Below are 14,200 nucleotides of genomic sequence, written 5' to 3'. Positions count from 1 at the left end.
ATCTATAAAAGAAACTATAACATGTACAATAACAAATGTCTCTTAAAAACTAATGCTAGTTGAAAATGGATTTTAAGATAATTGAAGATTAAAGATTTATTCATTAATGGAATAATAATATTTTGTTATTAACATCTTGAATGATCTCTAAACGATCTAATACACTATGTTGAAGAGTTAACATTAGTGTCCCAAATTGACAACAGAACTATTTTCAAATTACTTTTACCTAAAATTGTTTCTAATTACAAGTATTTTATTTATCTTCTGTTACTTACGATATTCTTCCAAATGGTGCAAAAGCTGCTTTGATATCTTCAGTTGTAATTTCTGGACTGAGATCACCAACAAAGACATGGAAATGATCTTATAAGGGGATAAAAGGGGAAGTGAAAAGAAAAATAGAACGTCAGAATTTGGAAAATACTACAATCTATCCAATAAAAGTATTCTTAAGATAATTTATAGATTATAATATAAAGCATAAATAAAACACTACACTATCTGTATAAAAATCCTATTAAACATAAATCAAGGTAACAATACAGGAAAGATTCTTCTAAAGACTGATAAAGCTAACTGAAAACTCACAGTTACATTTCTATTTATAATCAATTATGCTAGTCTATGAGAATAAACTAACATATAACAAGTCTCAGTTCTGTAAAAAAATCAGAGTTGCCATTCTAATAGTAATTATTTACTTATTCATTTTAACCACTATATTAAAGCTTTACAAACTAAAATAAAATAGTGGTATTGTAAGTTCTGTAGACTAGATTTGCCTCAGTTAAGACAATTTACTGAAGCTAGCTACATGATCTACTTGGTTTACTCATATTTTGTGAAGAACAATCAAAGAAATACCTTGCATTGCAACAGTTTGATGTTAAAGTATTTTGACAGTTTTCTCAAAAGCCAACAGTTTTGGTTGCCCAGACATTACACCATTCAGTTTATGTGAATCCATGTGCAAGTGAACTAAGACTGAAGGCAACAGAATGAAAACAGTAATCCCTTCACTTTATATCAGAACCATTAAAAAAGCATTGGAAAGAAATCATCATCCCATATGCAATCTTTAAAAAGATAACACTCAAAAAGGAAACACTCAAAAATGCAAAATTGTTGGACAAACATTTTTAAAGGAATATATATATATATAATATGCATATATATACATATATATGTATATATATGAATTTTGACAAAGTATATTTGGAAAGCAGGTTACCCCTATTTGGCAGGTCTTAAGCAACATACTGGGTTGCTCTTTGGGAACAGTTTCAGGAGCAACTTGAGCACTTGGAAGATCTGGGTATGAAGCCCAGGTGACCTCAAGGAAGCAGAGTATCTTGCCCTTTAGGTGGTGAAAGTATTTCTAAGAAATCAGCTGCTACGAAGGGGTCATAGAGTTGAACTAGCATTATAGTAGTGGACAAACCACATTTGGTGAACACTGGGAAAAAGGGGAAAATACTGCCAAAGAAACAAATAGAAATGCTATCTCCTCCCTCCCCCCTCCCCCCAGTATCAAACAAAAAAACTTCAGGTGGTTAGTGAATAGCCTTTCTAAGAGATTTCATTTTATGTTTAAGAAGATACAATTACCTTGTGAACGCTGTGTGCTGACAACGGTACTACCTGATGACAAAGATTAGATTTGTTCTTAAATTTATTAACACAAACACATTAAATCATATCTTAGGATAACGATCAAAATATTACTGCAAACATGTACGATGTTTATAAGCTTTACAATAAAACTACTGGGTATAATAAAAACAAATGTTCAAAGGGTACAAAATATACTTACTGCTTGTATCTTTCTTTTGACTGCTGGGAGTTGTTGCCCAATTCACTTTGACTTCCTAAAAGAAAATTTCTGCCTTTACACTCCATAATGATAAAAGTTCAAAACAAGATTTGTATCTATGAATACGGAGAGTACGTATTAGTTTAAGATGAAATATTAAAAGGGATACCAGACCTGGTCAAAGTTTCAATAATTACCTTTGGGCCTATATTTATGCAGATCAGTTTGACACTGTAGTCTTTACCCTGCAAGTACTGGGGATTGAACCCAAGGGCTTGCATATGCTAGGCAAGTGCTCTACTACTGAGCAATATGCACAGCTTGAAAAAGCCTAAACTTTATAGATCTCTTTTAATGTTCAAATAACCCATTTTACCAAAGGAACCAATAGATTTTTCCCTTTTTTATTCTCCATTTGCATCCAATGTTACTAGATGTTTTATCTAAGCTTGAGTAATTCAACAAATATTTTAATATTTATCATATGCAAGGTAACACAGAGAATACAAACAAACATAAACACGGTCCTCTTCTCTCCTAAAAGCTTATCCCAGTTTTTAATATGAAATGTGAATACATAATTGATCTTTTGCTATAAAGTAAATATAATGCTTCCTTTTTGTTTTTTTGAAACAAGGTCACGTAGTTCGCCTTGAACTATGTAATCCAGGCTGGCCTCGAACTCACAGAAATCCTCCTGCCTCAGCCTCCTGAGTGCTGGGATTACAGACATGAGGCAACATACCTGACAATATAATACTTCTAAAAAGGAAAGCAAACCATAAATAACTTAAAAATTTCCAGGCAAGTCACCTTTTATTATGACAGCTTACCTTACCCATTATCTTCCGCCCATTCATAGCAGCTAGTGCTGCAGCTGCATGGCGATGTTCATGAAACTCCACAAAACAGTATGGATCATTTCCAGCTGTCTGTTGGAGAAGGGATACAAAAGTCAATTTTAAGCTTTATTCTCTGATTATCTTAAAATTATGTACAGATATTTTTAAACCAAATTTTACACACTTCAGTTATCAGGTCATTGAGAATGAATGGTCCATTACACTAGCAAATTTTTTTTTTTTTTTGGTACCGGGGATTGAACTACAAAAGCAAATTTTTAGATAAAAAAAGGAAACACCGAGGGCTGGGGATTCAGTTCAGTTGTAGAATGCTTGCCCACCATGTACAGGGCCCTAGATTCAATCCCAGTACTGCCCCTCCCATACGCAAAGGAAGCACTTAAGAGCAAACTATCTTCTTCAGCCAGCCACAGTGATACATGCATGTAATCCCAGTACCACAGGAGGCTGAGGCAGGAGGATCAGGAGTTCAAGCCCAGTTGGGCAACTTAGACCTGCCTCAAAATTTGAAAGTAAAAAGCCTGAGGAAATAGTTTAGTGTAATCTCCAGTATGACAAAAATAAAGAAAATAAAAATTTTAATATAAGCTATCTTCTTTGGCAGCTTATGCTATACTACTATAATTTAATAATGACTAATATATAGTTATAAATGTAACACATTTATATTTTTTCCCAATCACTACATAATTATTTCTTCAAGCTACATAGTTCTGGAGTCTTAAACCACGCATGGTGGCACATGCTGATAATCCAAGCACTTGGAAGGCTGAGGTAGGAGGATCACTGCAAGCTCTAGGCTGGCCGGGGCTACAATGTTAGACCCTGTCTCAAAACAAAAACAAAAACAAAAGTTTTGAAGTCTTTTTAAATATTTTATGACTTTTGGTTTGTGTGTGTGTGTGTGTGTGTGTGTGTGTGTGTGTGTGTGTGTGTGTGTGAGAGAGAGAGAGAGAGAGAGGGAGAGGGAGAGAGGGAAAGAGACAAGGAGAGAAGGAGAGAGGGAGACAGAGGGAGAGAGAGGGAGAGAGAGGGGGAGAGAGAGAGAGAAGGAGAGAGGGAGAGGGAGGGGGGAGAGGGGGAGAGGGGGAGAGAGGGGAGAGGGAGAGAGGGAGAGGGAGGGAGCGAGAGAGAGGGAGAGAGAGAGAGAAAGAGAGAGAGAGAGGAAGAGAGAGAATATGACTCCTTATGTACTTCAGGCTAGCCTTGAACTTAATATGTCACATAGGCTGGCCTCAAACTCACAGTGATCCTCCTGCCTCAGCCTTCCCAGTGCTGGGATTGCAGGTGTGCACCACCTCACCCTGTACAACACTTTATGATTTTTCTATACCTTATTTCTGTTACTTTTTATTGCTACAAAAGCATGTATCTCCTTGCTACTTCTAACTTGCTGAGCAGCAGAAATCTTTAGCCAACCTTCTTCAACCTGTTTGTAAAATAGGCTATGGAACCTAAAGAAGTTCTCTGGCAAATAAAGTTTTAGAGAAGATTTTACAATGCATTTTTGTTGTTGTTGTTGTTTTTAAAGACAGGATCTTGATATCTAGTTCAGGCTGGCCTTCAACTCACTATGTAGTCCAGACTAGCCTTGAACTCATGGTAATCCTCCTGACTCAGCCTCCCAAGTGCTAGGATTACAAATGTGCGCCACCACACTTGGGTTACAATGTGGACTTTCTGACACAAAGATTTTGCCTGCTCAGAGGCTTTTAAAATTTTTTCTCGGGGGCCGAGGATTTAGCTCAGTGGTTCCCCTGCCTGCCTCACAAGTGCAAGGTCCAGAGTTTTATCCCCAGTACCAAAAAAAAAAAATTTTTTTTTCTCCTCTGTGTTAGTTGGGATTATATGATAATAAAACCTGGATGGCTTAGTTTTTGTTGGGGTCCTCAAAATCAAACCCAGGGCCTTGCTCAGGCAAATGTTTTACCACTGAGCTATTCCCCCAGCCCAAACCCGGATGTTTTATTATAAATTAAAGCAGAAAAACCCATTATTTTATACCTATCAGTATAAAATACCAAATAAGTTTTATATTGGGATTAAACATTATTTTGTTTTACACAATTAAAAATATATAAATTATATAATCCAAGCTGTGTGTGATGGCACAAGGCTATAATTTCAGCACTTTGGGAGGCTGAAGCAAGAGGACTGTACACTCTAGCCCTGCCCGGGCAATTTATTGACTTAGTGAGACCATGTATCAAAATATAAAATTTTAAAAAAACAGCCAGGCATGGTGGTGGCCCCTGTAATTCTAGCACTCTTAGAGGATGTGGGAAGAGAACTGCCTTGAGTTCAAAGCCAGCCTGAATTCAGAGTGAGACTTTGTCTCAAAAAACCAAAAAAACCCACAAAAACCACTATAATTCAAACTAATGATTCATTTAATGAGAATTCTATTACAAAGACAAATGTTCAGGCATTAGAGTGTGGTTAGAGAAACTAGTTTGCACTTAAGAGTAGAACTAACAGGGGCCCGGGATTTAGCTCAGTGGTGCTGGCACCTGCCTCAAAAGCATAAGGTTCCGAGTTTAATCCCTAGTACCAATAAAAAAAAAAAAAAAAAAAAAAGAGTAGAACAAACAAGGCTGAGGATGGTAATTCAGTGGTAGAGTGGTAGAGTGCTTGCCTAGCATACACAAGGACCTAGGTTCAATCCCTAGCACTGAGAAAATATATGAAGAGTGGACCAAACAAATGAAAAACAACATGCATATTACTTAATTTGTATCCAGAAAAACTAACTTTTAAAGTAAAAAGAAACTAACCATACCATACATACATATTACCAGCTTTTTTTTTTTTTTTGGTACCAGGGATCGAACTCAGGTCTTTGCGCTTGTGAGGCAGGTGGCAGAACCAGAGCTAAATCCCCAGTCCTACATATTACCAGCTTTTATATTCAGGAGCATAATGATCTTTACCCAGGCAAATATGAAGCAAGAAAGGGAGAGAGAACAGCAGCATACAAACTAATGGAGATTTATATTCAGATCAACTAAGTTTACATCCTTGCTTTGCTGTATTTCCTTATACATGAACATTTTCTTTTTTCTTTGGTACAGGGGATTGAACTCGGGTCTTTGCGCTTGTGCAGCAGGCAGTGAAACCACTGAGCTAAATCCCCAGCCCTACATGAACATTTTCTTTACAAGGATTCTATTGAGCATTTGTGATAATGCACTAAAATAACTGGCAATAGCAAGTAATCCGTAAGTGTTACTACTGGGAAAAAGAGTTAGATCAAGGAAGACTGGTTTTAATTTCCCTACTATTTTCCCCAATCTTTTTCTCCTTATTTCCCTTGTGCTTTCAGAGAAACCTCCCTACTCACTTTTTTTTTGAAAAGGGGCAGAGTTTGTCCCTGAGGATTGAACACTGAGCTACAGACCCAGTGATTTGTTTTTTGTGTGTTTTTTTGAGACAAGGTCTTCCTAAGTCACTAAGTTACCCAAGCTGGGCTGGTACTTCTAATCCTTCTGCCTCAGCCTCCTAGAGTGCTGGGATTACAGGCATGTGCCACTGTGCCTAGCTGATCTCACAGGGATCTTTTCTCTTTTATACAAAGGCATAGTATTATTAAATATGAAAGTAAAAATAAAAACAGCTATTGATCCCAGTTAATTATATGACTATGCAGCATTAGAAGGTTTGACAACATTTAATATCTGAGAAAACAAATCAACTTGGCTATTAGCAGCAGTAGTAAGAAGAGGAGGAGGAGGAGGAGGAGGATAGGGTCTCACTAAATTGTTGAGTCTGGCCTGATTATTCTGTCTCTATCTCCCACATAACTGGGAATACTAAAGGCATGCACTGCCAACAATTGCTTTTTAAAACATCAGGTTAAAACAATTATATTGGAATTTTTCTGGAGAAAAAAAAAGTTTCTTCTTTTTCTTTTTGGTGGTACTGGGGATTGAACCCAGGGCATTCACACTGAGCTAAACTGCTAGGCACCCACCTTTATTTGGTACTGGCGATTACCTTGCCCTTGTGAGGCAGGTGGCAGAACCACTGAGCTAAGCCCCCAGCCCATGCTATCCCTTTTTTGAGACAGGTTGTCATTGAGCTGCCCAGGTGGGACTCAAACTTGTGATATCCTATGTCAGCTTCCCATGTGCTAGGATTCCAGGATGTGGCCAACAAGCTCAGCTAGGAAAACCAAAAGTTTTACAGGACCGAAAGACCACAGCCTAAAAGGACTTCTTTTCACTGGGGACATAGCTCAGTAGTGGTACCGCGCCTGCCTGGCAGGTGCAAGATCTTGAGTTTGATTCCCAGTACCAGTTAAAAAAAAAAGGACTTTTCAAAAAATCACCTCATTAAAAATTTAAAAGAAAATATATATATACACACACACACACACACACACACACACATATATATATATATATACACACACACACACACACATATATATATGTATACCCATCATGAATAAATTTAATGTGTTTTCTATACATTAATGTCTGATGGATAAAAATTGCCTAAATGGGGCCAGGGATTTAGCTCAGTGGTGCTGCCACCTGCCTTGCAAGTGCAAGGTCCCAACTCCAATCCCCTGTACCAAAAAACAAAAAATTGCCGAAATGCAAGAAAAACCTGAACCATGACCTTCAAAAATAAGGTTAAGTGGGCTGGGGATTTAGCTCAGTGGTTTCACTGTCTGCTGCGCAAGCACAAGGACCCGAGTTCGAGTTTGATCCTCAGTACCAAAAAAAAAAAAATGTTAAGGGCCAGAGATTTAACTCAGTGGTTCTGGCGCCTGCCTTGCAAGTGTAAGATCCTGAGTTCGATCCCCAGTACCAAAAAAAAAAACAAAACAAAAAACTTTCACTGTATAAATGTCTACTTATACCCTATTTACCAATCTAATTGTAATAACTAGATTTTTAATCACCTGACCAATTGATACTTACAGATAAACAATTTTGATGCCTCAATGAATCTGCTCTAGAAATGATTACTTCTCGTCTCTTCCTTAATTAAATTCAGTTGCCAAAAAACTCATTAAATTCACTAAATTTCTTACAAATTTAGACATAAATTAAGAAGTCCTAGAAGTTACAGTTTTAACTAATAGGTCTAAAAAGAAGAAAGTTAGGGCCAGGGATTTTAGCTCAGTGATGCTGCACCTGCTTTGCCAAGTGAAAGGTCCTGAGTTTGATCCCCCGTACTGGAAAAAAAAAAAAAAGAAAGTTAGCTAAGTAAAATACCCTTACATCCATAATCATTTTGCAGTTTTTACATGGTCCAATTTGACTAAAGAGCTGGAGAATTAGAGCTTCTGTCACATCTCTGGAAAGGTTACCGACGTATCTGAAATATAAAGAAAAATAATTTACTATTTTAGATTTGCCTCTTTTTAAAATTGGTTTTTAAAGCTGTTTACTGGAAAATAAATTCTGGGAATATGCAGATCTTTGCCTAAAAACTACAACGTTTGGAAAACTTCACAGAAGTGTGTCAACAATTTAAAATCTTTCAAATAGATATAAAACATGTTATTTGCAAATATTTTAGACACTTCTAATTGAGGAAAAGCTAATGTGTGAGCATATGCATGTGTCTTTTAGTCAAGGTTTTACAAATTAAACCCACTGCTGTTAAGTTTCTAGACTTACCTCAGGAGGTAAAATTCTTAAATGAATCATTATTTATATTTTAATCAATCCTGGGAAGCATTATAATTATTTCTATTTCTATATTACTGAAACCATTAATTTTCTCCTAATTTCAATTCATATGATTTCTCTATCATTGGCCAATTTATGTAGACTTTGGTAATGCAATAACAATTTTTTTTCTTTTTCTGTGAGGCACAGGCTGATTAGGCAGAGTACAGGGAGAAAATAGGATCCCCCCCGCCGCCCCAGTACTGGGGATTGAACTCAGAACCTTGCACTTGTGAGGCAGGTGCAGCACCACTGAGCTAAATCCCCAGCCCCAGAAAGAAAATAGGGAAGGGACTTCAGCTTGAGGAAATGAAGGGGCATGCAATTTTTGAAAAATTATGAGCAAATTGCTCCTCAGGTGTTGCAGATGTTCATAAAGGATGGGAAATCTTTCATTTCACCCATAGTGAAAGGGAATATAGTTCCAAGATTCCAGATAATTTGAGTTGCTGAGTAACAAAACTAATATAAACAGTGCATTGCAAGTCAACATGATTGAGATGAACTTTATTTGAAGGGCTTTTTAATGGTCTTTCAAACAGGATTTTCAAATGATTACCTCTAGGCATGTTACAAAGTTAAGAAAATTATCAGAGTTGTAGTCTCCCAATAACTAGTTTCTCATTGTACTGTCAGATAACCTTCAGAGAATTTGATGAATGGCATAAACTCTCTCCCCAGAAAAATAATTATCTATATATGTTCACGAAGTGTGGATTTGATTTCTTCTTTCTATTGTTCAACAAATACATACTGAGTGCTTACTTCAAAGCCACTGGAGTAAGTTATGGCAAAGGGAGAAGGGTTGAGTCTTTTTTTTTTTGGTACTGGGGATCGAACTTGGGTCCTTGTGCTTGTGAGGCAGGCAATGGAACCACTGAGCTAAATCCCTGGCCCCAAGTCTTAAGAAACAATAAAGAATATTAAAAGATCAGGTAGAATAATGGTACTCTACTTAAGAGAAAGTAATATAGGAACAATTTACTCAACCGCAATTTGTCAGCATTGGAGGTTCTGATTACACTAAGGTCCTCTTCTGAAAATCAGTAATTTAAGGTTAAAAATGAAGTATTTATCCCAAGTTTTGAGTAGGAACTCCATTAACATTGTGATCTAATGGTTTCTGTTAGTGAGGAAAAGCTCTCTTTTACAGAAGAATGTTAGCTAATAAACATACAAGGACAGCGGTAACAATATATAAGCCCAAGTAGACTGATTTATGTTAAAACCACTGAGTGAAAGATTAGTGTAGAAATGTCTACTGACAAAGTTATCACATATTTAACTGATTGCAAAGGGAGAAATCTACCTTAAAAACGAGAGCTTTGGCTGTTACTATTATGACCAAGCAATCAAATTTTAAATTAGTTTATCAATGGGAAATGAGAAATTATAGAATACTAATTACAGTTTCACCTATAAAATACTCACATAAAAAGTCTAACCTAAATTTAATCAAATTTATAGAATATTGGCCCTAAAAAACAATTACTTAAATCCAGATGTGGGGCATTTTGTAAGACAAGCAATGGTCCTGAGTCAGATGTGTCGGCACACCCATGTAATCCCAGCACTCTGGGAGGCAAAGGCAGGAGGATCACAAGTTCCAGCCCAGCCTGACAACTTAGCAAAACCCTATCTTAAAATAAAAAATAAAAAACTGGGTTGGGGATATAGATCAGTGTAAAGGCTCTGGGTTCAATCCCTAGTACTGTAAAAACAAACACACACAAATTAAATTAAATTAATTAAATCCTGGGCCTAGGGTGAAGTTCAGTATAGAATATGTATGGGCTTAGCATGGGCTTAATCCCCAGCACAAGAGTGAAAAAACCCCAAATAGAACAACACTAAACCCCCAAACAATACCATTGTTCTAATTAAAAACAAAAACAGGTAGGATGTTCTTGAGTAAGACACCTAAAATTCATATTGACAGTCATTACAATGAATAATCCTTGACTGGATCCTGGCTAGAGGAAAAAGGGCCTCGTCTTGTATACTGCTTATTAACAAATGTACAAGGAATGGGAGACAGAAAATCACCATTAGAATAGAATACCACAAAGCCAGGCATGCTGGTTTATGCCTGTAATCCCAGCATTTGGGAGGCTGAGAAAGGAGGATCACAATGAGTTTGACTCCAGACTGGATCGTACACTGAGTTGAAGGCCAGCTTGAATTACATAGTGAGACTGTCTCAAAAAGGGGAGGGGGATATGCAAAGGCCCTGGGTTCAATCCTCAGTATCACAAAGAAACAAAAATATTTATTATGTTTTCATATTATAATAGTTTCCAATGAAATGGAGGTTTGATACTATGATCAAATTCTTTTCCTGTATTTCCTTCTAGGAAGTATACCTTTCTTCTCTTCTCTTTTTTTTTTAGAGAAGTCTCACTATGTAGTCCAGGCTGGCCTTGAACAATGTAGTCCAGGCTGGCCTCGAACTCCTGGCGATCTTCCTGCCTCAGCCTCCTAAGTGCTGGGATTACAGGTGTGTACTGCCACATCAGATCAATTCTCTTCTTGAGAAGCTGGCTTCAGAGACTTCTCACCAACAACTATACTAAGAAAAAAAGCAGTCACTGTATATTGGAGAAACAGTGTCCTTCAAGTGTGTCAAGGTCATGAAATCTCTTAAGATACCAAAGGAGAGTAGAGAGATGAAATGTAATGCAGTATCCTGCACTGGATCTTGGAATAGAAAAAGTACTAAGTGGGAAAGTTGTGGAAGACAGAATAAAGCCTGTTGTTTACGATATCATACCAAATGTCAATTTATTTTCTTTCTTTTTTTTGGTACCAGGGATTGAACTCTGGACCTTGTGCTTTCGAGGCAGGCACAGCACCACTGAGCTAAATCCCTGGCCCCTATCTCGATATATTTTTTTAAAAAAGAAAAGAGATGGGGATTTAGCTCAGTGGTTCTGGAGCCTGCCCTGCAAGAACAAGGACCAGAGTTCAATCCCTAGTACCACAAAGAAAAAAATATATAGATAGATAGATAGACAGACAGACAGACAGTGTTTTGTTATGTTGCTCAGTCTTGTCAAAAACTCCTGAGCCCAGGGCTGGGGATTTAGCTCAATGGTTCTGGTGCCTGCCTCACAAGCGCAAAGTCCTGAGTTCAATCTCTGGAACCAAAACCAAACCAAACCAAACCAAACCTCCTGAGCTCAAATATCTTCCCACCTTAGCCTCCTGAGTGCTGGGATTACACACATTTGCCCACCATATCAAGCTTCAAAGTCAATTTTTTATTTTTGATAACTGTACCATGGTTGTGTAAGATGTTAACATTGAGAAGTGGGGTGAAGACTATGTGAGAGAACGCTGGGCTAACTCCACAAATTTGTGTCTATTCTCACTCAACTTTTGTCCCTATAATTCTCAGCCAAGCATGGTGGTGACTCACACCTATAATCCCAGTGATCTAGGAGGGTGAGCCAGGATCACAAATTCAAAACCAGCCTGGGTAACTAAGTGAGACATTGTCTCAAAAATGGGATGGGGATGTAGTTTAGTGAAGGCCCATAGTTCAAACTAAGGAAGGAGAAAAGGAAAGGAGGGAGGGAAGAACACTGTGGCAGGTTGGAGGTGCATGCCTTTAATCTCAGACTTGGGAGGCCGAGGCAGAAGCAGGAGTATCTTGAGTTCAACACCATTCTGGACTATATAGTGAGACCCTGACTCAAAAACCAAACACAAAAGAAATATTGTTCGTTATTGCCTTTACATTTATTTAATGGAACTTGTTATATTGTACGAGCTCTTGGAACTTTAATCAATGTACTCTATATACAACTATAGAGTCTTTAGAGAAAGTTATACAGAAAACTTGATCTCAACCTTGGACATCATTACAATAAACTACAAGTAACACATACAACAGTTTCACATTAAAGAAATCAGATAGCAAAATCTTTTTCTTCCTTGTGCAAATAAACAAACACAGAGACTGGACCCAGTACATTAATATTTTGCTTTTTACCAATACCTGCCTCAAATTTTTATAAACATCTTAATGTTACTTTTCAAGTCTATTTGCTAAATAAATACTAGTTTGAGACACCCCCAAAATGTAAAACCTGCAGACTTTTTATACCCAAGATACTTTCAATGGAAAAATAATCAAGTTTATTACACTCTATAAAAATGTTTGCTTTCCCATTTTGTCATACTATTCTATTTCTGAGGCTAAAGGATTTCCTATTTGAAGTATGTATTTAAGTTTCATGCATCATGGTTTCTTTCCTTTTGGATCCTTTCTATTTTAAGAGAAATTATCACCCCATGGCAGAATCTGACTCCCTATAGAAGCTGAAAATGCCAAGTAGGTTTTGTAGACCTCCTTCAGCTAAAGTATGTGCACATGATGCAGGCTAGGTCAGAGATACCAGTACTACTGGGCACAGCCTGCACTCCATAAAGAAGGCTTTAAAAAGTTGAGATTGGAGCTGGGCATGGTGGCACATGCCTGTAATTCCAGCACTCCAGGAGGCTGAGGCAGGAGGATCACCAGGAGTCCAAGGCCAGCCTGGGATACATACATAGTGAGTTCAGGGCCAGCCTGAATTACAAAGGGAGACTCTGCCTCAAAAAACAAAAAAACAAAACAAAACAAAGTAGAGATTGTTGGGCATAGTGATACATGTCTGCAATCTCAGCCACTTGGGAGAGGAGGCAGGAGAATCCCACATTCAAGTCCAACCTGGGCAACTTAGTAAAACCTGGCTTCAAAACAAAATCTAAAAAAAAAAAGGGCTGTGTATGGTGCTACACCCCTATAATCCCAGCATTAGGCTGAGGCAGGAGGATCACTGTGTTTGGGGCCAGCCCAGGCTACACAGTGAGTTCAAGACCAGCTTGGACTACATAGTGAGACCTTGCCTAAAAAAGCAAAGAAGGGTCGGGGATTTAGCTCAGTGGTTTCGCCGCCTGCTGCGCAAGCACAAGGACCTGAGTTCAATCCCCGGTACCAAAAAAAAAAAAAAGCAAAGCATACACATACACACACACACACACACACACACAAAAAGTAAAAAAGGGCAGGCTATACAGCTCACTGGGTAGAACACTGGTTTAGAAAGCACACATACCAAAATCTACTTTGGTGGGAAGTAACAAGACCCTCATGTCCAGTGCCAGGTAAAGCTGTGCCATCTCACCCTCAGTGGATGTGGTAGCAGTATCCTTCTTGGGATAGTCCATGGTCTATGATCAGGACCTAAATATTTTGATGCAAATCAAGTGACATTCTTTTTCCAAGTGCTGGGATTACAGGTGGGTGCCACCACTCCTGGCAGTCCAATATATTTTTAATAAATTCTTTTTATCATTAAATTATTTTTGATACTTATATTTATTATCCTTCTATATAAACTTATACTGAAGATTTCTTGTCAAGATGTCTCCTACACTACCAAACAAAAGTGTAGTTTCACTATATTTAGTTTTTATTTTTCAAATGTTTAATTTTTTTGGATGAAAACCATTGGGGGTGGGGGGTAGTACCGGGAATCAAATCCAGGGCTTTCCATATTTTTTTTACATTTTGAAAGAAGGTTTCACTAAATTGAAAGGCTGATTTAGCACATGGAATCCTTCTGCCTCAGCCTCCCAAGCAGCTGAGATTAGTGTGTCACCATACCCAGCTCTGAAATGTCTTTTTAGCTATTCCATGGGCTTTTTGTTAACAGCAAGGGTTTAAGTATCCTATGTTGGTATTTACTATCACACCTCTGACATCATTTATCAATCTTGTGCAGAATTGGAAAGTAAAAACAGGAGTAGAAGACAATTAATTATTAAGGCAATGAACTAGAAAATGTCAG

General features: G+C 37.6%; 1 protein-coding gene across 15 annotated transcripts in view; it reads right to left on the bottom strand.

Annotated features, from left to right (window-relative positions):
- The window catches only part of Tia1 (TIA1 cytotoxic granule associated RNA binding protein), a 34,850-nt gene that overhangs the window by 14,320 nt on the left and 6,330 nt on the right, over positions 1 to 14,200 (bottom strand). For 4 of the 15 annotated variants that reach the window (XR_015452931.1, XR_002396728.2, XM_004849911.4 and 1 more), the window contains exons 2-6: positions 7,911 to 8,007; positions 2,650 to 2,748; positions 1,817 to 1,871; positions 1,612 to 1,644; positions 279 to 366 (exon numbers count right to left, since the gene is read on the bottom strand). Coding sequence is in view for 11 of the 15 variants with exons in the window: in XM_004849911.4 (XP_004849968.1) it covers positions 279 to 366; positions 1,612 to 1,644; positions 1,817 to 1,871; positions 2,650 to 2,748; positions 7,911 to 8,007 (372 nt within the window). In the remaining 4 variants the exon portion in view is untranslated. Of the gene's footprint in view, positions 1 to 278; positions 468 to 867; positions 1,037 to 1,611; positions 1,645 to 1,816; positions 1,872 to 2,649; positions 2,749 to 7,823; positions 8,008 to 14,200 lie in introns of those variants that run through there. The other 11 variants (XM_087215948.1, XM_087215949.1, XM_004849913.4 and 8 more) reach the window with 9 other exon arrangements.

Source organism: Heterocephalus glaber, unplaced genomic scaffold (genome assembly GCF_053883595.1).
Source record: "Heterocephalus glaber isolate CG9 unplaced genomic scaffold, H.glaber_assembly_v1.0 deba00001456, whole genome shotgun sequence".
Lineage (NCBI taxonomy): Eukaryota > Metazoa > Chordata > Mammalia > Rodentia > Bathyergidae > Heterocephalus > Heterocephalus glaber.
The sequence above is the reverse complement of the archived record's forward strand: the minus strand, read 5'-3'. Positions and strand labels throughout refer to the sequence as shown.